The 21,645-nt window shown below is 55.1% G+C and overlaps 1 protein-coding gene across 4 annotated transcripts in view; it reads right to left on the bottom strand.

Moving 5' to 3' along the window:
* Positions 1-21,645, bottom strand: part of CCDC88C (coiled-coil domain containing 88C) — a gene marked incomplete at its 3' end in the record, with an annotated part of 127,182 nt that overhangs the window by 18,625 nt on the left and 86,912 nt on the right. For 3 of the 4 annotated variants that reach the window (XM_082841878.1, XM_082841880.1, XM_082841879.1), the window contains exons 14-24: positions 21,020-21,157; positions 17,540-18,562; positions 14,954-15,081; positions 13,786-13,927; positions 13,195-13,383; positions 11,887-12,048; positions 10,480-10,757; positions 7,256-7,399; positions 5,039-5,225; positions 3,115-3,260; positions 551-640 (exon numbers count right to left, since the gene is read on the bottom strand). In XM_082841878.1, the coding sequence (XP_082698004.1) occupies positions 551-640; positions 3,115-3,260; positions 5,039-5,225; positions 7,256-7,399; positions 10,480-10,757; positions 11,887-12,048; positions 13,195-13,383; positions 13,786-13,927; positions 14,954-15,081; positions 17,540-18,562; positions 21,020-21,157 (2,627 nt within the window). The remainder of the gene's footprint in view (positions 1-550; positions 641-3,114; positions 3,261-5,038; positions 5,226-7,255; positions 7,400-10,479; positions 10,758-11,886; positions 12,049-13,194; positions 13,384-13,785; positions 13,928-14,953; positions 15,082-17,539; positions 18,563-21,019; positions 21,158-21,645) is intronic. The other variant, XM_082841881.1, reaches the window with a different exon arrangement.

Here is a 21,645-nt window from a genome sequence, read left to right as displayed (position 1 = left end):
CGACTCCTGGGGGGAGCAGTGCTGGACAAGGCTGGCAGTCTTGGGGGATGGAGCCAGCCCTGAAACCCACTGCCCTCTGGAGAAGGGGACATGTCTGTGAAGCCGCCCTGGGGTTCAGTGAATCCAGAGGAATCTGTATACGGCCAAAAGGTGCCCCTGTTTGAAGACTGTGAGTGCTGGGCCTGGCGTCCTATCCAAGGTTCCTTCCCTAAACAGAAACATGGTTTTCTACACCCCGTTAAATCCTGAGAAGAGGCCGACAAGGCAACCCTTCCATCCCGCTTTAATGGCTCCCAAACCACTGACTCTGCCCCATTAAAAGGGCTGTGGCTCAGTTAAGCCTGTGTCTCGTCAGGGTCAGCGGCATTTGCCACCCCTCACAGGACAAGCATGAGGATGGGGCTGCAAGAAATTCTAAAATCTTTCTGATGTGCACACGGGTGACCTGTCACTGTGGAAGACACGGGCCTTACAAAAAGTTTCACCCTAAGTGTGAATAAGGAACGTTTTCTGTTCTGTGTTCAAGTCCCTGAAACTTAAATCAACTTACTTCTTTGGAGCAGGATCATAGAACTTGTACTGATCCATGATTTTTTCTTCCAGTTTTTCCTTATGTCTTCGTAAGGCATTTAACTTGTCTCTGTGGAGAGAGGGAAAAGACAATCCAGCCAGTTTTAAATAAAACAAACGAACTTACTCACCAGCTCGGCCTGGGACCCGGCCCAGCGGACATCACAGTGCTCACAGTCGCTGAGTTGGGAATATGCGAACGGAAGCATCTGACACAGGTCCAGAAGCCCTAACGCCTTGCAGAGGCCTGCTGAAGCACCCCGATCTAGCTGTGAGTGAACTCAAGGGAGCAAACCCAGAACCGTCTAACAACCCAAGCTCGGAAGCAAGGATTCTCTGGCCAGGCCATTCAGGGTGTGGGACACCCCAGGGTCAGACCCGAGGCCAGCTGCTGGCGTGCACATCAACAATACCTTGGTGGTGGGAGAGGTCTGCCCTTAGGGAGTTGGGTGGGCACCAAGGTTGAAAAAGTCATTTCAGCAAATTCAGACCTCTGACCTGGACCCATTCCAATGCTGGGTTTCTGAGAAAACTTCCATGGGAACAAACTCAGAAGACTTTCTGAGTTTGGGTCCAGAGGGTCCAGAGAGACCAGATAGGGTCTGGTTAGGGTCCAGAGAGAAGATAAGGAACAGAGCGGGCCTGGAAAAACCAGAGGGTGTGGTGGGGACGGAGGCACAACTGGGCCACCGCAGCGCATCGCTGCCTGGGGTGGCACGGAGACCTTCCCATTTTTCAGAGCAGCCAGAAACTCAGGCTGTGAAGCAGAATCTCCTGACTTGTAAATGCTGGAAACCAGTTTGTATTTTCAAAAACACAGAAGAGACCAAAGAGACACCTCTTGAACCCTGGGCTGCCAGAGGGCACCTCTGCTTCCCGGGAGGGAAGTTCTGGCCTTCCTGATACGAAGGGTGTGCTTTTGTTATATCTCAGGGAGTCAGGCAGGTGGACTCCACACAACACTGCCCACAGGGCCACCAACTCCTGTCCCTTCCGGCCTCTCACCACCTGTGCCGTCTTTACAGCTCGGACCCTCGGCTTCCTCACTGGAAAACGAGTCCTCTGGGCCAGAGGCAACTTTCTGCTCAGGCTTCTTTCTGTCAAGAAGCTGCCAAGCTTCCACCCAAACTGGGGGCTTTCCCAGGAGCTCCCCACGAAGGGGGTACATCACGAAAAGTGGCAGCTTTGTGAACCACTGGGCCCCGACCCCCAAGCCCCAACCCCTCGCGGCTCCCAGCCTCCTTGGCTCGATGTCTGTGATCTGTTATTGTGTCCTCATGGCCGTGCTGCCCCGCCTTAAGCTCGGAGTGCTTTCGTGGCTGGGTTCGCCCCAGAGATGCGCACAAACTCAGAGAGCAGGTCCCGTGCCCCTCGGCCCCCAGCACAGTGCTCCGCTCAGAGCAGCCTCCGGGAAGCCTGCCAACTCCTGGCCCTCTGCAGACGCTCTCTATTGCACAGCTGTCATCCCATCATCCCCCTGGGGTCCCGGTGCCTACTCTTCTAGTGAGCAACCACCCAGTGTCCGCTGGAAATTGTTATCAGCTGGATTACAGAGGGCCAACTTCAGGCAACAGTCATTTCTATCCCAAAATTACAGTGCGGTTTGCAAGGCAAGCCATCTCCTGGTAGATGGCGAGCCGCCTCTGACCATGTCCCCCTGCAGCCTGTCTCCTCTTGCCTTCCCTACGCTGGCCAGCCATTCCCAGCGCGAGCAAGGACAGTTCAACCACCACGGCAGAGCGGTGGAAACCCCCTGGACCCACGGATGCGTCCTGGATCGTTTCACTTGCAAACCACAAGGTTCTCAGGGCCAGGCTCTTCCTCTTGACCTCATCTCTGGCAGCTTCCTAGGCCCTGCGAGACCAGCACCCTTTCAACACTTCCCAGTGAATCCCGACTCGTTAGCCAGGCGCGGCAGCCTCCTCCGCTGAGGCTCCCGCACGTTCCCTGCACCCAGAGCCCTGCCGTGCTCCACCTTCATGTCCCCCGTCTGCCCTGCCTTCGGCCCATCCTGTGTCGGCAGCAGAACCCCAGCTCTTCTTCCCACTTCTCCGTGAAGCTCCTCAACCTCTGTCTGGTATGCCCACATCCCATCACCCCCACTAGGCCCCTGGTTACCACCGCAGGGGCCACAGCAAAGCCCACATAAACAAACACCGTGGCACACGGGGGACCCACCGCACCACACGATCAGGGGACACACCACGGGCGATAGAAGGAGGTTGGGTGTGGCGCCTGCGCTCAGCCTCCGACGTGAATTCTTTCCCTGAGATACTCCTCTTGCTAGCACAGCTGTATTTTTAGAAGTGCACTTAATTCCAAAAGCAGACTAAGAAGCTTCCGGCGGTGGGCCGAGCCTTTAAAAAGCAAACGAAAGCCGACCACCACCACTTGCAGAAACCCAGACACACTCCAGGGAAACAGAGAGGAGGACAGGCTGTTAAGAACGGGCTCTGGGGCTGTTCCTGCCCAGAGCGGGGCAGGTCTTGGCCAGAGAAGCCAGGACCCCCGTGTCGACAGGCATCCCCCGCCCGGGCCCCTTACATGTACTGCTTCTGCTCCTCGTGGTACTGTTCCTTGTTCTCCAAGTTCTGTTCTAGAAGCATTTGGTTCTGCTGGCTCAACAGCTGGATCTGGCTCAAGAGGTGATGGTTTTCTTCCTCCAAGTTCCCCTTGAGGCGGGAGAGCAGCTAAAACACAGACCAACAACGTCTTAAATACTGTGTGACCCCGTGAGTCTGCTGCTGGGACTCTAGCTTCCAAAAGAAGGCAAAGGCCACGTGCGCCAAGATGTCCATCTCAGTACTATCTGCACTCGTGACAACTTGAAAGGACCCAAACGGCCTCTTCCCTTGGCAGCTACGCTGTCCAATCCGACAGCCGCGGGCAACACGTGGCCGCAGACCACTTAAAGCACAGCTAGCCCACGATGAGGAGAGCCACAAGGGCGGAAACAGCGGATCCTAAAGACTTAACTAAGAAAAAAAAGATGTGAAAGAGCTCGTTAATGAGCTTTTTGTGGTTACATGTGGAAATGACATTTTAGATATACTGGCTGAACAAAATATATTACTTAGAATTAATCCCACCTGTTTCCTTTCACTTCTTTACTGTGGCTACTAGAAAATTTTAAATTACATCTGGTGGCTACATTATTATTTCTAGCGGCCAGCTCCGCCCTAGACGAGGGTCGGCACACTTCTCCTGTAAAGAGTCAGGTAGCAAATATTTTAGGCTTTCCAGGCCGGACGGTGGTCTCTGTCGCAGCCACTCAACTGTGCTGTTACAGCAGGAAAGCAGCCAGAAACAATATGTAAATGCACAGGTGTGACCGCGTTCCAATACAACTTGACTTATGGACACTGACATTTAAGTGTTATACCACTTGCACTTGCCGCAAAACATTTTTTTTTCACTTTCTCAACCATTATAAAATGTAAAGGTCATTCTCAGTTCACGGCCGTATGGAAACAGGTTTGGGGGCTGGATTTTAGTTTTGGGCTGAGGATGGCCAACTCTTGTCTAGAATACATTTATCATGGTTGGTGTAGCAGGAAAACGACAAGCTTTGGCTTCAGACAGACTGGGTGGCAATCTCCTACTGCAGGCCCTGGCCTGAGGTCCCCTCAGAAATCCTAAAGCAGGGCCCTGTGAGGCACAGCCTATGATGACGGGGCTCCTGCAGCCAGTGTCTGCCTGTGTCCTGGCCCCCACCTCCTCCACAGGCCCCAGCCCCAGCCCAGAGGGGCCTTTGGGAATCCCAGAACCCTGGCCTCTGCTTCCTCATCTGTGGCACCCCGTGAGCTCAAAGGAGAAGGCTCCCCAGAGTGTTTTTCAACAAACAAAGGGCAAGAGGAGCTGTGTCCGGGCTCCTGGCTGTCCTGGAGCTGGGACGGGACCCAGCTGCTCTGCCCTGTGCCATCCACTTTGCCTGTCTTACTTGTCCCGGGGTCTGCTTACAATTTCATCTGAGCGGGGTCTGCTGCTTAAGAAGGTACTTTCCAACCTAGTGCACCAGAAGGCAGAGCTCTGCCCCTTTTGCAACCAGGGGGTTTGTGTGCAAGTTCCATCCCAAGGAGCCAGTCAGCCAAACCCAAGCACGGAAGAAAATCTGTGACCTTTCTCTAGAACAGTGCAGCTGCTACATGCAAGGAAACGGAAAAACCGTGTGGACACAGCCAAGAGGACAGAGATAAAACAGCACCCAGCTGTTTCCGTGAGCCTGCTCTGACCCTTTGCAGAAAGCAAAGGTCAGATGCAAAGGTGTTTTCCAAGGCATCCCTACCAGTCGTGGTGCCTGTCCCCCTTTCAAACGCCTCTGGTCTCCTCCCGGCCTCTGTACCACCTTCACACAGTCTTGGAGCACAGACGCCAAGAAGGACCCATGGCAACCCCTCTGAGCCCAAGGCTGTCACCCCAAGGGGACTTGTCCTGGTGTCCCGAGACCCCGCCCAGCCCCAGGCCCCACCTCGCAGTGGGTGTCCAGCTTGGTCAGAGAGATGTCCATACTCTGGTGCTGTTCCTTCAGCTCGTCGAACCGGGCCTGCCAGCGGCTCAGCTCCAGCTGCGAGCTGTTCAGCGAGGTTTTCAGCTCCTTGGTGTGGTTGTGCAGCTCCTCGTGTTCCCCCTTCAGCTGGTGGTGCAGGAAGCTGACCCTGGCGGGGTGGAGAGCCACAGGGCTGAGGCCTGAAGGGTGCTCCCGGGCCCTGTCACAGCTGTGCAACCTTAGACCGAACCACAACCTCCCTGGGCCTCACAATGAGGGAGTTGAACAAAATCAGAGGCTTTCAAACTGGATTCTTTGGGGTTCTATGAAGGTACCCCTGGTGTCCCCACCTTGCAATGGGGGGATGGAACAGGCAGGCTCGGACACCCACTTCAACAGAGCATCACTGTTATGACCTCTTACGTTTTTAGAGCTTTGGCATATCTGCCTACTTGGACAAAAAGGTTCTGTTGTTAAAAGCTTTCTTTCTGAATACGGAACCAGACATTTTTGCTCTAAAACTCTTTGTCTATGCCCAGCTCTTCTTCTCAATTCCAAGCCCCTTACTCATTTCAACTCCCGAGATAAAATATGAGATGCTGGGGTATGATGTAAATCCACAAAGATTAGCACCATCATAATAACTATTATCCAACTGGGCTTTCTCAGGGGAAGATTTGTAACAGAAAGCTCAAAGCACCAGGGGCTCATGGCCTCAATTTAGACACAGATGTGTCTTGTTTGGCTACAGTGTTTTTAAATGAATTAGTGGGTCAACATTTAAAATTCTGAAAGTTTCACATCAACATTCCAATGTCCAGCTTCTCTTAAGAGAAAAAGCATAAACCAAGGGATAAGCTGGTGGCCCCAGGCCTTCCTCCCAGCTGACAACCGTTAGTGTATATTCTCCGTGTCACTCATGTCCAGTCTACCACTGGCACTCTTCACCCACGTGCCTGACCTGCCTGGCACCGGAGTCTGTAGCCCCTGGTACACATGAACGCAAAGAGGTGGGGAGGAGGCAGTACCCATGGCCATGCCAGAGACAAGACCTGCTTCAAATCCTGACTCTGCCATTGACTACAAGCGTCCACTCTGAATAAGGCATTTAATCTCAGCCTGTTTCTGCATCTGTTTGAAAAAAAAAGGATAGTAATTCTGTAGATTCTTGTTACTCTTGGTAGTAACATTCTAAAGGTCCCTGAGACACTAAATTAGCTCTTGGGGGAAACACACAGGTGGGTTCCTGTGAGTCTGGTCACACAATTTTGTCAGCTGATCAAGACATACCTCGTTTTACGTGGTTTCTGTTTAAAGACACCTTATGTGATGTACTCACAGCCAACAGCACTGTAACTCATGCCTGAAGGAAGCTTATCTACCTCTCTCACACATATTCTCCGTAATGTATATCACAGCCTTGCACTTAGGAACACGAGACAGCATTCTGCTCGTGGGCCATTTTAAACAGCGAAATCCTCACCCAAAAGCACAAAAACACGAAAACCATGGCACTAAACAGGCCACAAAAAGGACACTCGTGGGCTTCCTTGGTGGCGCAGTGGTTAAGAGTCCACCTGCCGATGCAAGGGACACGGGTTTGTGCCCCGGTCCGGGAAGATCCCACGTGCCGCGGAGCAGCTGGGCCCGTGAGCCATGGCCGCTAAGCCTGCGTGTCCGGAGCCTGTGCTCCGCAACGGGAGAGGCCACAACAGTGAGAGGCCTGCGTACCGCAAAAAAAAAAAAAAAAAAAAAGGATGCTCGTTTGCAGAATGAGCTGCAGGGGTCGAATGCCTTGCTCCTCCTCTGTTGGAAATGTGTGCATCAGGCGACCCCAAATGTCTCGCCACCCAAATGTCCACGATAGCTCCACGAACGCTGATTTGGGGCTTAGAGATCAATGTCCGCAAGGAGGTGAATTCACAAACAGGGAACTCATTAGATAACGAATGTACCCGTGGCTGACGCAACCAATCGGCATCTCAGGGCAGGAGGTGAGGGCCACCAGCTTGGGCGACGTGCTATCCCTGGGTACCACACTGGCCCTTCCATCCCAGCACCATCCCTTTGACCTCGCCACCATCCAGCTGTTAGCATGACAGGGGCTGTATTGGCAGGCTGACCTCCGCTCAGCAGGGGCAGAGTGAGTGAGCTGCTGCTGCCCGCGGGAAGGTGGGCCCCCTGGGCCCCGGCGTTTACCTGTCCAGCTCCTCCTGCAGCCTCTGGTTCTCACTCGCGACCGCGGCGCTTGTCCTCTGCTCCTGCTGCAGAACCTCCCTCTCGGCATTCAAAACCTTCTCCAGCTCATCCAGCTCCGCCCTGCGCTTCAGCATGTCGCCGTGCCTGGGGGAGGGGACACACCGCTGGCAGCCCGTCCCGGGCCTTCTTTGCCCACGGGCGACGGACACCCTGGGAGACCGCGAAGCCTCCACAGAGAAAGCGGGGCTCGTCTGGCGGCTTCTCTCTGCAGAGCTGAGGGGGGCGGGCAGGGGGCAAGGCTGCATGGCAGGGAATTGGAGGGAGGTGGCTGGGAGAGGCACCGGGGGTGCGAGCAGCACCTGGGCGGGAAGGCTCGGGGTCCCCTCCAGCCCCAGGGCCAGAGGCCTCGTCCTCCCACCCGACATGCCCCCGCGGCCCCCTCGATTCCCTGTCACAGCAGCCTTCCTCCCTTGGCCCCCGGGGAACTCCAAGACAACGTCCTCTGAACCCCACACCCTCCTCTCAGGGAGTGCAAATGACTTAACAGGGCGTTCACTCAGCACAAACGGATCTAGAAGAAACCACGGAATAGACAGCTGAATTCCACTGCACATGACAGCTAATCTCACAGCAAATCCCTGCTCACTGGGGACGGGGTGAGCCCTACTCTCCCTCGGGAGCCCCTCCTGCTCTTGCCAGACCTCGAGTTGGGGGCAGAGGCTTGCCTGGGGGGGCCAGGCAGCTGCCGGGGGACACGCGCCTGCGCACGCACACACACATACACACACCCCTTCTTCCCGCCCTTTCATTTTCCTCTTTGTATTTTCTCCTGTCTCTCTGTGTGGGGTACTGCACAGCTATCTCTGGAGGGCAGCAGAGCACAAGGACAGAGTCCCCGATAAGCCCAGGCTGTTCCTCCCACCTGCTGGAACCTTCCAAGCTCACGATGACTCAAGAGCCCCCAAGTCCAGGGGGCTTCCAGCCTTCGTCTCCAGACCTCTACCCTGACCCCGCCTGTCCCTGTGCAGCTGTACTCGCACCATCTGACTGGAACCCAGACTTGTGCTTGTGTGGGAGTCAAGCTCAGAAGCCTGCTCAGGCAGCTGTTTACAGACATCTGTGTGGCCTTTAGCTTCAGAGCAGAGGATCCCCAACGTGGATCTGGGCGTGGGGCTCTGCCTGGCTCTCAGGGGTGACCTTTCGCATCCAGATTAACGATTCTGGGAAAAGTCATCCAAGGTCTGACAACTTAGGGCCTCCGGCTGACCATCAAGGTCCCCGCTTCCCGCTTCCCTGCTGTAACGTCTTGGAAGAGCTCACTGATCAAGCATCTCTCTGACCGTTAGTAAACTACGCCACTGCAGAGCAGAACCCGGGCGAGTCTGGCTCACCACCGAGCCCCAGTACGAGGCACAGTGCTCAGTATCTGTTAAGAGAACGAATGAGTGAGCGTCTGATTTAAGTGTCAAACGAAATGAATGTAGAGCCATCATCCCTGTATTCCAGGTACCCAGACTCCTGAACGTGTAGCCCTGCCGCAGACAGACCCAAGGGGCCTCCAGCCTCTGTCCAACAAAGTACTGGGTAACACAGTGGTTCTGCGCTGTACTGAGCAAAGAATTACAGGGAAAGCAACAATGAACTCTTCCTTCAGAGCCAGTCCAAATTCCACCTGCAAAAACCTTCTCCTGCTGAGTAGACATGAAGGATATCGTGAGATGTTATTATAACACATAACAGGACACCTGAGTGCCTGGTGAGTGCTGGGCGCCGTGCTAGCTTTAGAGCGGAGCGAACACTTCTCACTCCACGTCATTAGTCAACTGGATACCTCTCCTACCACAGCTAGACACAGCACCCCGTACCCAGTAGGTGTTTACTAAGTGTCGCATGATCCAGGATGGGTGCAGGAGGAGGCAGAAGATGCTCATTTGGGCTAGCAGCCCCTGAAGGACGGCGATCCGCGTGGATCAAAGGGGTGGAGGACTCCAGACAGAGGCAGAAAGGAAGCATCGGGTGAGAGGATAAATGAACGCCATCACCCCGTGCCCACAGCATCCTCAGAGGCCCTCGTGAGGCTCTGCTGGCCCAACAACCCCCCTGGGTCTGTGATGAAACGCCCTGCACTTCAGCTCTACTTAGCATCCTGAGGCCGAGTCAAGGAGAACGCTGGCCGCAGGGCCGCCTCACAAGCACAGGACAAGGACAATTTCTCTTCCTCACCCACCCAGCCACCCGTGCCAAGTGTTTGAGAGCCTCTCTCTCCTGTATTAGAGCCATGTGCACACCACACCTGCTCCCAGATTCTGGGTCCTGCAGCCCCTGCCCAGCGGCCTGGAACAATCAAGGATCTGCCAGGGCGGGAGCTCAGGTGATGCTGGTTGACCGAATGCACACAAGACCCAGGACCCCGAATTGTCAAGAGTGCAAAGCTAAGACTCGTGCATTTCAAGGTATGTAAATTTTACCTACAAAAAAAGAGGAGTGTGGGGCTGGAGAACGGGAAGTAAAGATGAAACGAGGGTGGCAAAACAGTGATAAATGCAGAAGCCAGTCGTGGGTATACAGGGGTTTCACTCTACCATTCTGTTTACTTTCTATATACTTAAAATTAGGGCTTCCCTGGTGGTGCGGTGGTTAAGAATCCACCTGCCGATGCAGAGGACGCAGGTTCGTGCCCCGGTCCGGGAAGATCCCACATTCCGTGGAGTGGCTGCGCCCGTGAGCCACGGCCGCTGAGCTTGCGCGTCCGGAGCCTGTGCTCCGCAACAGGAGAGGCCACAACAGTGAGAGGCCCGCGTACCGCAAAAAAAAAAAACCCAAAAAACGCAGCCCAGACCTTGACAGGCAAGAAAAGAACTGAGAAGCCAGGGCAAGATGTGTCATTGTAAATTGGCAGCTGTAGTGAACTTCCTCCTTATTCTTAGTTTGGAGAGAAAAGGGAGGAGAGAAGAAAATCCTTAGGGGAGCAGGGACCCCACACCAACAACAGGTTTCCCTGAGCCAAGACTGGCCACGACGCCCCTTCTCCACCTGGAGATCCACCGACACTCCGTCTCCAGCTGCACTAACTCCAAATTGCTAAGGGTGACTTTGATTTACCTCCCTTTTGGAGAGTTCCGGTGCCCCGGACAGTGTGAAGCTGTAGGCCAAGAGGAGACCCGAGGGGCACAGAGCAGAGGCGGGGACAGGAACCCAGGGGAGCCCGCCCCGCCGGCACATACCTCTCCCCGAGCTCCCTGTGCTCCAGCTCCAGGTTGCGATGCAGTGTTTTCAGGCAGCTGTGCTGGCGGATGAGGGCCTCGTACTCCGCGGACTGCCGCTCGTGGAGTGCGCCCAGGTGCTCGTGGTCCTGCAGCAGGGCCTGGTAGGTGGCCGTCAGCTCTTCCTGCTGCTTCTGCAGGTTCTCGAGCTCGCTCTCCTTGGCTGTCTGCTGGTTCTGGAGCAGCGCGTACTGCGCGGTGAGTGAGGCGCTCTGGGAGCCCAGAGTGGAATTCTCCACCTGCCGAGAGGGAGAGGGGGCTGGAGGCTGACACCGAGATAACAGGGACCATCGGCGCAGGCAAGACGCAGCTGGGACCAAGGACAGTTCTACCAGGACTTAAGGAACTGCTGGAGGCCAGACGGCATCAACAGACTGTCGCAGGGCGCTTCACTCCTGAGCCGCTCTCCACAGACGGAACCTTTGGGCAAATAAGGTCCTCTCTCTGAATAATACCCTCTTTGAATACTTTTAAAAGCCTATTTTTAAAAGATAGAGCATCACTGAGGACACAAAATACCTGAACAACCTACCTTGACCTTAACCTAACTGACGCTTACAGAACATCCATCCAACGTCCAAAATTATTAGAAATTTAGGAGAAGGGAGCACTTCCTATCTAATTCTAAGGTCAGAATTACCTTCATATCAAGACCAGACAAAGATATGACAACCGTAACCAAAAACCCCAACAAAAACAAAACTACAAACCAACATCCTATTTGCTCGTTTTAACAGAACGAATCCCAACCTCTTTGCCAGTCTCCTATTCATTGTCTCTGACCCACACGTTACATATTGTCAAACACCTTTCTCAGAAACTGCAGTAAACGCTCATTTACTTTCCCACAATCTATTAATGGTAAATAAAAGCCAACATCCTAAAACGTGTGGTCCAGAACACTCCTGGCTAGATGCTCTCACCAGCCCGGGAGCGACTTCATACCTTACCTCACTCGTAGAGATCAAAAATTCACATTTGCTTCAAAAAGGCTCTGCCAGGTCCTACAGTGAAGAAGTGTGCTTAACTGTGTCGAACCAAACTTATTTGATCCCAGAACCTCTTTTCCAAGTCATTCCTAACAGCATCTCAAGAAACAGACTTTGGGAAACAGATAAGACTGCAAGGGAAAAGCAGGGAAATAAACTTTTTTTTGCCTGGGCAGCCGTGTTCAGTCACTGAAAACCAACTTCAAAGATCCTGAGGCTAGGAACCTCGGTTTACAATGAGTCTATCAAAAATAAAACCAAACACCGAACTCTCCCATGCTTTGTCTTACTGATTAGGAGTCGTCAGAGCGCTGGGGCCAGTCTCTAGGAGACACAGAGCATCCTCCCCACCCCAAGAGCTGCCCAGCCATGCCCTCACCTGCAGCTTAGCCGTCTGCGTCTGGAGCGTGGTGTTGTGCTCCTGCAGGAAGGCGCTCTGCTTCTGCAGCGTCAGGATCTGACTGCTGAAGGCCGTGTTCTGGGTCTCCAAGTGCTGCAGCTGTTCCTTGAGCAGCTGCTTCTCAGCCTGCAGAGCCGCGTTCTGGGGAAGGGGGAAGCATGAGACAGGTCAGACCCCGGCTCCGTACCCGCTAAGCAGCCGCAGGGACGGCTGGTTAGCAGGTACAGTGTCGTTAGGAACCCTTCGGGGGCCAAAGCCAAAATCCACCGGATGAGAGAAGTAACATTTTCCCTCTCGGAAAGACAACAGAATTAGAAAAAAATGTTTTTGTACGTGCTTTCACAAGAGAAGTGAATACACATGATGGAGACGCTGCAAAGAACCCAAGCAAGCGAGTGTGAGGCAAAGGCGAGCTGGAGCTAAAGCTGCTTCATCCTTTCTGTCTTTTGTGCTCTTCTCTGTTTTCTGTTGACCACCCCGAGAACGCATGTCTGTGAGCTTCTCGCACAGAAAAGGGAGCCAGAGCCTGCCCTAAAGCCTCACCCCACTCGGGCGACAGCGGGCAGAAGGCGGTTCATGCTCCATGAGACCGATAAAGGCCGAGCAAGATACGCCACCGACTGGGCCCGGACGCGTGGGGTGTGGTCTTGCGCTCCCCCTGACCAGCACGGGGCTTAGGGTCCGGTCTCTTAAACTCCGTCTCACCTTTCTCATCTGTCAAAGGAAAATAGTCACTATCTACTTCATAAGGCTGTTGGGAGACGTCAAACAAGATCAGGGGTTTAGACGTGCGTGGACAAACTCGCTCTGTAAAAGGCCAGACGGCAAATATTATTTTGGGGTTTGCCGGCCATAGGGTCTCTACCTCAACCAGTGACCCCTGCCGTCGCCGTGGAAAGGCAGCCCCACACGATATGTAAGCAAAGGGTGTGTCTGTGGGGCAATGAAACCTTATTTATGAAAACAGGGGGCGGACCGTGGTCTGTCGACCCCTAGAAGAGCACCGAAACACAGATCACTGCGGAAACAGTGCTGGTGGAGATGCCCCAGACCCAGTACAGGAAGCATAGAGCAAGTCCCCGGGGAAAAGGGGGACCTGCCCCTTCAGTCAGAAAGGTTGAAGGGACCCCAAGTGGCAAGGAGCAAACGGGACTTGCCAGGGAACTCAAGAAGAGGCCAACGAGACCTGGATAAATCTCAACAGCTTCTGACACCCCGGGTCCTTCCCGGTAATGGGAGTTCCTGCTCCGTCTGCAGAACTGTCGACAGTGGCCTCTCCCTACTCACGTTGCGCTCCAGCTCGATGGCCCGGTCCTTCACACGGAGCAGCTCCATCGTGGCCTCCTTGGGGCTGGGCCCCCAGCGCTCCTTCCCCGGGTGACCCTCGACCAACGGCCCCACAGGGTGTTTGAAGGAGTTCTGCACCTGCTTCCCCTCTTCTTGGCTCTTCCTGAGGATCTCACACTCCTTCTTCAACTGCGGGTGAGAGAACGGGAAAGCAGACTTGGGGCAGGAAGAGGCCAGGCTCGGAGCCCCGCACCAAACCCACCCCCCTCAGCATGCCCGACCCCTCGCCCGGCACTGGACCCGCCAGACTCCTGCCTTTGTTCTTGCGGGGAGGACCTCCGTCCTGCACGTTGCCCCCTCCCTGCAGAGATGACTGCCGGGCAGCAGCCGGGACCCAGTCCCGACTTTATAGCCACGTGAGCGCAGCCAGACTTCTCCCTCCCGAGCCTCAGGGGTCCACTCCGTCGACACTGGCTCCAGAACACGGGCATCCAGGCCGCCCCTCTGCTACCCAGGTGAGGGGCTGGGAAAGGTGAGGCAGGGACCTCACAGCCAGGACCCACGGCCTGACCCTATGGGGGCTGGTCTTACCACCTGGAGCTCGTTCTGTAGGTGGTGAGTCAGGCTGGTCTTCTCTTCCATCTGTGCTTCTAAGAACACAATCTTTTCTTCTTTCCTGGCTAGTGCTGTTTTGAATGCTGATTCAGTTATGCTCTCCAAAATCTTGTATTTCCTGAAAAACACAAATACACAGTAGTATTCATCGGCCTCTTCTACCCACAAGCTCCCAGTCTCCCAGCTGCCAACACACCCCTCCCCCACTAAGCTGGTTTCCGCGTCACGCTGCAAGATGTGTCCCAGAAGAACTGCAGGAGTCAAAAACCATCACCTAGAGCTGTTCCCCAGGCTGTTGGCATAGATATGTCTGGGACACCGTCAATGAAACATCACTGCTATACTTTTCCAGGCGTCGTTTCATGTATCATTATGGCCATTTTACAGATGGGGAAACAGAGTCTCAGAAAGGTTAAGGAATCCATCCAAGACCACAGTGCTAGGTAAGCGGTAAATCTGTGTGGCCTTTTCACCACACCTAAAGGACATCACGTTGGCTACAAGTCCAACAAAAGTCCAAGGTGTTGGATTTCCTTGAAAAGCGAGATGATCTAGGAAAGCACTGCTGGCAAAGGCAGCAAGAGTTAAAATTTAAAAAAATTAAAGGGCTGGTGGAGGGAGAGGGGAACGAACAGGTGGAACACAGACGATTTTTAGGGCAGTGAAAATACCCTGTATGACGCTATAGGGGTGGATACAGGCTATCATACGTTTGTCAAAATCCACAGAACATGCAACACCGAGAATGACCCCAATGTCAACCGTGGACTCTGGGTGATGATGAGGTGTTGGTGGGGGTGTTGATGGTGGGGGAGGGTACGCATCGGGGGCAGGGGCTCTACAGGAAATCTCCGCACCTTCTCCTCACTCTTGTTGTGAAGTTAAAACTGCTCGAAAAAAGCCTAACTAGAAAAAAGTTCAGAAGCCTTTTCATTGGACAAAAGAATCTCCTTCCACTCCCGCCTTGGAATGTCCAGGAAGGAGGCCCTGGACAGAAAGTGCCGCGTGACAACAGGCCCTCGGGTGTGAAAAGTAAACTGAGCTCCGGGGGTGGGGCTGGGGCGCGGAGCCTGCAGGGTGCGGGGGCGCTGGGACGCAGGCGTGAGCGGAGAAAGCCTGCAGCCACCCAGGGAGGGGTCCTCACGTGTCACCGTTGCTGCTGTCATCCCGCAGCAGCAGCTCCTTGTGGAGGCCAAGCTTCTCCAGTTCCTGGCTCAGTTCGTCCAGCTCACTGCTCAGCTGCTGGCTCTTCAGCTTCTCCTGCACCAGGTCCTGTGGGGACAGTGAGGACAAGCGTGGGAAAAGAGCCCAGCGGAAACGGCAGGATGGCCTGGCGCAGGCCAGTCTCAGGGCTGAGCGACCACCTTCTCGAGCCATGGCCAGCTTGGGTGTCTCGAGGGCCAAGCAGGCGGTTCTGCGGGGACGGTGAACCTCAGGGATGCCTCCAAAGGGAACGGATGAGCACACCTTCCCAGCCCCCGGAGTTCAAGATACCAGACCACGTGGCAGCGTGTCCAGGAAGGATCGAACGTGCTCCAAACACATCCAGACAAGTGTCTGAAACACCACTTATGGTGACCTCTGAGGAGCGGGTTTGAATTCTGTGAATGTGATTGCCTTTTCCACGGAGTAATGGATCAATAACTAGTTAGCTCATTGCAGAGAACTCAGAACAAAGTATAAAGAGGAGAAAGATTTTACTTTAAATACTGGTTTTGATTTACTCTTCAAAAGTGGATGTTGACCTCATTTAGGGGTTCACTTACTCTAGTCCACACCTCTGTAACTCTCCAGGGAGTTATACCGTTTTTTGCCCAGTGTCACAGCTATTTGCACACACGAGGACCCCCTACCACACACCCCCCAAGGCCTGGAACGGCAGTGTGACGGAGGGTGGTGCTCGCCAAACATTCCGGGGTCGCTCCCTGGCTGCAGCATGGAAGGGCCAGTGTGTGATCTTCCAGCTGCCTCTCCCCTACCTCGGAGAATGCCCGAACCCCACGTTGAGATGGTGGAGCCGTGAGATCAAAGCCGCCTGGGATGCTGAGCTCTCCAGAGGGTCACCTGGACTTTCGTGAAAGAGAAACCAGCCTTGGATGTGACAAGCCCTGCGATTCTGGGGTCATTCGTTACTGCAGCATAATGTAACTTACGCTTACAGAGGCAGGGGCTATGGGTCAGGCTGGTGTCTTGCATCTCTCCCCAACAGTGTACTGATCTGCCTGCACTGACACTCAGTGATCTTTTTTTTAATGTGGAGACCTCTCCGTGGTCACCAAGTCTATTTCTTTTTTTTTTTTTGCGGTACGCGGGCCTCTCACTGCTGCGGCCTCTCTGGTTGCGGAACACAAGCTCCGGACACGCAGGCTCAGCAGCCATGGCTCACTGGCCCAGCCGCTCCGCAGCATGTGGGATCATCCTGGACCGGGGCACAAACCCGCGTCCCCTGCATTGGCAGGCAGACTCTCAACCACTGCGCCACCAGGGAAGCCCACCAAGTCTATTTCTTTTTCTTCCTCGGCACACAGCTGGAACACATTTCCCAACCTCCCTGGCTGTCAGGTGCGGCTATGAGACCATATTCTGCCCCATGAAGTGTGGTCCTTCTCTTCTTCATCTTCCTGCTGCAGGCAGAGGAGCCAGAAGAGGGCTCCACTGTGGGACAGCCGGGCCACATTATGGAGGGCACCAGGTGTCTGTGAACAGTCACATGGAACTTCCACACGTGTGGACACTCGGCTTCTGTGATGGGCCACTCAGATGCCGGAGTCGTTTACTAGAGCAGTGACTCACCCTGTGGCGCTGCAGGAAAGCCCGGGTGAGCCACGCAGAAACTACCAGGGAAAAGTAAGACACATATTTACCAAGAAACTGTAAAACAGTTGCACCCTTTCACCCTGTAATTGCACTTCTAGGCATATAGCCTAAGAAAATAAATACATTCGTGAAGGTGCATGTGTGCGAGGATGTCCAGTGTTTTTCTAAAATTAATTATTTTTGGCTGTGTTGGGTCTTCATTGCTGCACGCGGGCTTTCTCTAGTCGCAGTGAGCAGGGGCTACTCTTCTTTGCGGTGCGTGTGCTTCTCATTGCAGTGGCTTCTCTTGCTGTGGAGCACGGGCTCTAGGCAAGTAGGCTCAGTAGTTGTGGCATGCGGGCTCAGTAGTTGTGGCGCACGGGCTTAGCTGCTCCGCGACATGTGGGATCTTCCCGGACCAGGGCTCGAACCCGTGTCCCCTGCATCGGCAGGCGGATTCTTCACCACTGCGCCACCAGGGGAGTCCCAGTGTTATTTAAAATCGTGGGAAAAATCAGAAATAATCTAAATGTCCAGAAAGAAATCACAGTAAGTCCATAAAATCAATACCTCACTGCCATTAGAAATCATGGCTTGAAACCTATTTAACGTAATGAGAAAAAGTATAGTAATAGAGAGAAACAGAACAGGGCTAGGATGGAGAAGGTAGGGTATCAAGTGTGTGTATACACAAACAGACAAGGAAAAAAGAAGAAATAAAATATGCTGGACTGTTAGCCCTGGTTATCTCTGGGCCGTAAGATCGTAACAGGTGATTTCTACTTCTTTATGCTTTTGGGCATCATTCTGTTTAGAAGCAGGGGACAAATGCCAGGGGCCTCTCCCTGTCTCACCTCTATTGCAGAAGCACCTGCCGGGCAGCACGGTGACCCTGCTCAACCCCCACCGAAGGGGCCGCCCGCCCCCGTCTCACCTCCCTCAGGGTGGTCAGCGTCCTCGTGTGCATGGTGACCTGCTTGGTGAGGTCCCTGTTGTCCTTCTCCAGCTCCTTCAGCTTGCCGGCTGCTTCCCGGCAGCGGGCCAGCTCCTTGTCCAGCGCGCGGCTCTCCCTCTCAGCAGCGGACAGCTTGGCGGAGCTGTCGTCCAGGACGGCGTCCTTGAGCTCCACCTGCTGCCACAGACGCCGGGCCTCCTTCTCCAGCAGCTTCTTGTCTTTCTCCAGCTGGGCCACCTCCTGCTCCAGCGCCTTCCGGTCCTGGCCGGCCCGCTCCAGCTGCCTGTTGGCGAGCCGGAGAGCCTCCAGGTCGCGCTGCAGGGCCTGGTTCTCGGCCTCCAGCTGCCCCAGCTCCCGCTCCAGGGCCTGCGCCTTCTGGCCGCCGCTGTCCAGGCTCTGCTGCAGCCGCAGGTTCTCGGCGCTCAGGCTCTGGTAGCTGAGCTCCAGGCGCTCCGACTTCTTGCCCAGCGCCTTGAGCAGCTCCACGCTCGTCCTCAGCTCCTGCTTCTCCCGCTCCAGCTCTGCCACCTTGGCGCCCGTGAAGCGCATGGCCTCCACTGTCCTGCGCAGCTCCAGGTTCTCCTTGTCCAGCTGCCTGTTGTCCAGCTCCAGGCTGGCCAGCTGCACCTGCATGTTCTGCAGGGCGTCCAGGGACTTGCGCAGCTGCCGGTTCTCCAGCGCCAGCCCGCGGCTCTCGCGCTCCATGGCGTCCGCCTGCTCGCCCGCCGCCTGCAGGGAGCTCACCCTCTGCGCCAGCCTCCCCTTCTCCTCCTCCAGCCGCCGCAGCTCCCGCTGCAGCTCCTCCACCTGCCCCGCCTTCTCCTGCGCCTGCTCCAGCTCCAGGCTGCTCAGCCGGCCGCTGGCCTCCGTCACCGTCCCCTGCAGGGCTTTGCTCTCCTGCTCGAAGTCCTTCGTGCGGGCCTCGCTGCTGACCTGTGACCTCTCCCGCAGCGTCCACACCGTCTGGTTGAGATGGTCCTTTTCTTGTTCAAGGTCCCTGATCTGCGGGAAGACACGACAGGATTGACAGCGACTGCTGCACAAATGTATTTCGGTGAGTTGGGGCTAAAGTCTGATTTAATCTGGGGGACTAAAGCATAGGCCCTAAAAGACCACCCCATTGTGTACCCAAAAAACAGCCTAACGGTCCTGCTGTACAGCACAGGGAGCTGCATCCAATAGCTTGTAGTAATCTATAATGGAAAAGAATCTGAAAGAGTACACACCCACACACACACACCACATACCACACACACACCAACACACACCACACACACACACACACACACCACACACACACACCACACACACACACCACAAACACACCATACACGCACACCACACACACACACCACACACCCACCACACACCCACCACACACACACACCACACACACACCACACACACACCACACACACACACCACACACACACCACACGCCACACACCACACACACACCACACGCCACACACACCACACACACACCACACACACACACCACACACACACGCAAACACACACGCACACCACACACACGCACACCACACACACCACACACACACCACACACACACACCACACACACACACACGCACACCACACACCACACACACACCACACGCCACACACACACACCACACACACGCCACACACACACACCACACACACACCACACACACAACACACACACACCACACCACACACACACCACACACACACACCACACACGCAAACCACACACACACCACACGCCACACACACACCACACACACACACCACACACACACACCACACACACCACACAAACACGCACACCACACACCACACACGCACACCACACACGCACACCACACACGCAAACCACACACACACCACACACACCACACAAACACACACACCACACACACACCACACTCACACCACACCCCCCCACACACACCCCCCCCCCACACACACCACACACACACACCACACACACACCCCACACACACCACACTCCACACACACAGACCACACACCACGCACACACCACACACACACACCACACACACACACACCGCACACAGACACCACACACACCACACACACACCACACACACTCCACACACACACACCACACAAACACACACGCCACACACACACACCACACACACACTACACACACACCACACACACACACCACACCACACACACCACACACACACACCACACACACACCACACACACACACCACACACAGACACCCCCCCCCCCCCACACACACACACCCCTGAACTGCTTTGCTGTACACCAGAACTGAACTATACTTCAGTGAGAAAAAAAAAAGTAGTCCTAACGTTCCCAGGGGTTAATATGGACACAAGGTGAAGAGCATGGAGACCCCTACGGAGACAGTTCAAATTAAAATGCCTTCATGGCGGCCAGGATGATTTAGAAACATAAACCCCATCTCTCTCCCTCTCACGTAAAACAACGATAGTGATTCCCTTGGTACGTTTATCCTGGCCGCCACCTCTGTGGGCTCCCCTCACGCCTCTCCCCTCCCGCAGCCCCTGCACAGGATCCTCCCTCTGCCCTGGACCACCCCTGCCCCCAGCGGTCTTCAGCATCACTGGCTCCCCCTCCTTCTCCAGGGCTCAGCGTGAGCAGCTCCTCAGGACAGCCTTGCCCCAGGGCTCCTCAGCGCCTTCATCCAGCAGGGTTCTCTGCGTTATTCCCTCAAGGGCACACGTCTGAAACTGCCTTGCCTGTCGCCTGTCCTTCTGCCCTCTACGTAAGCCGCACCTGAGCAGAAGCCCTGCCTGTCTTTTCACGAAACGTGGCACCATCCCTTCCCCCCATTTCTGCTCTACATCAGAGGCTGAAAAACTCAACTACTGGATACCCCAGGCTCCCTCGCAGGTAGCGGTGGTCATGTGTTGGGTGTGGCCAATAAGATGTGACAGAAGGTCCCGGGAGGGTTTCCCTCTGCCCCTTGCCCTCCAGGGTGTGTGGCAGCCACTGCTAAGACTGGCAGAGGGAGGAGAGGCCTGGCCCCTGCACGGCATCACAGAGCCTTTGCGCCAGCGCTGGACTGCCCCCTATCCGGGACTTCCTGTGGCGGGAGGCAAACAAACGTCGGGTGCTCAGCGGGACGCCGTGGACGTCTGGAGCTGGATCATTCTTTGTCACGCGGGGCTGGTCCCGTGTGTTGCAGGACGTTTAGCCGCATCCCTGGCCTCCACCCACCACATGCCAAGAGCATCTCCTCTCTCCTCCCCAAGTCATGACAATCAAAATCGTCTTCAGGCACTGCCAGTGCCCCCCACAGCTGATTGAGAGTTGCTGGTTTGAGCTGCAGGTAGGCTAGGTACCTGGTAATGCACGTTTCCCCGATGGATTCCCAGGAAATGGCTAAATCCCGGACTCTCCCTCCTGCAGGCAGGGGTTCAGGAGAGGGGTCTGTTCCGGGGGTGCCTACCTGCCGGGCTTTGTCAGCCTTCAAGGTTTCCATGTCGCTCTGCAGCTGCTCTTTCTCTCTGATCAGCTCCTCACTCAGGGTCTCCAAATCCTGGTTACTCTGCTTCTCCCTCTCCAGCTGGGTCTGTAACTTCTCGATCTGCAGACCCAAAAGACCCAGCCGGGCAACAGTTGGCTTCACGAAGTGAACTACGTTTTAAAATAAATCCAAAACTCATCAGCCCCCACAGAACACTTTAACGGGACTTTTCTCAAGGGCAAGTGTCCAGGCGTTGCTCTGAAGGGACCTCCCTGCCCCCTCTAGCCTCAGCTCCTAACCCACGACTTGCATCTCCAGCTCAGGGGCACCATCAGTCAGCCTCCTCCCAGCCCACCTCTCCTCACCCGCACTGCCATGTGCCCAAGTGCCTCCGGGCTCCCTGCTCCCATCTCAGGCCTTGTCCACTTTCCCAAGGGTCAGACCACATGCCCGGGGCCACCACCACTGGATGTCCCACGGACTTCACTTGGTGACAAACCTATTCGCCCAGCTGCTCAGAGTGGTCTTCCGCTATGTTCCTCTTTCACCCTCCAGTAACTCTGTCCCCAAGTCCTGCCCTCTCTACCCAAGCTGCTCTACCGCCACTG

This window comes from Leucopleurus acutus, assembly GCF_964270905.1.
Source record: "Leucopleurus acutus genome assembly, chromosome: 1".
NCBI classification, from domain to species: domain Eukaryota; kingdom Metazoa; phylum Chordata; class Mammalia; order Artiodactyla; family Delphinidae; genus Leucopleurus; species Leucopleurus acutus.
Note: the sequence above shows the minus strand (reverse complement) of the source record. Positions and strands in the feature narration are given on the sequence as shown.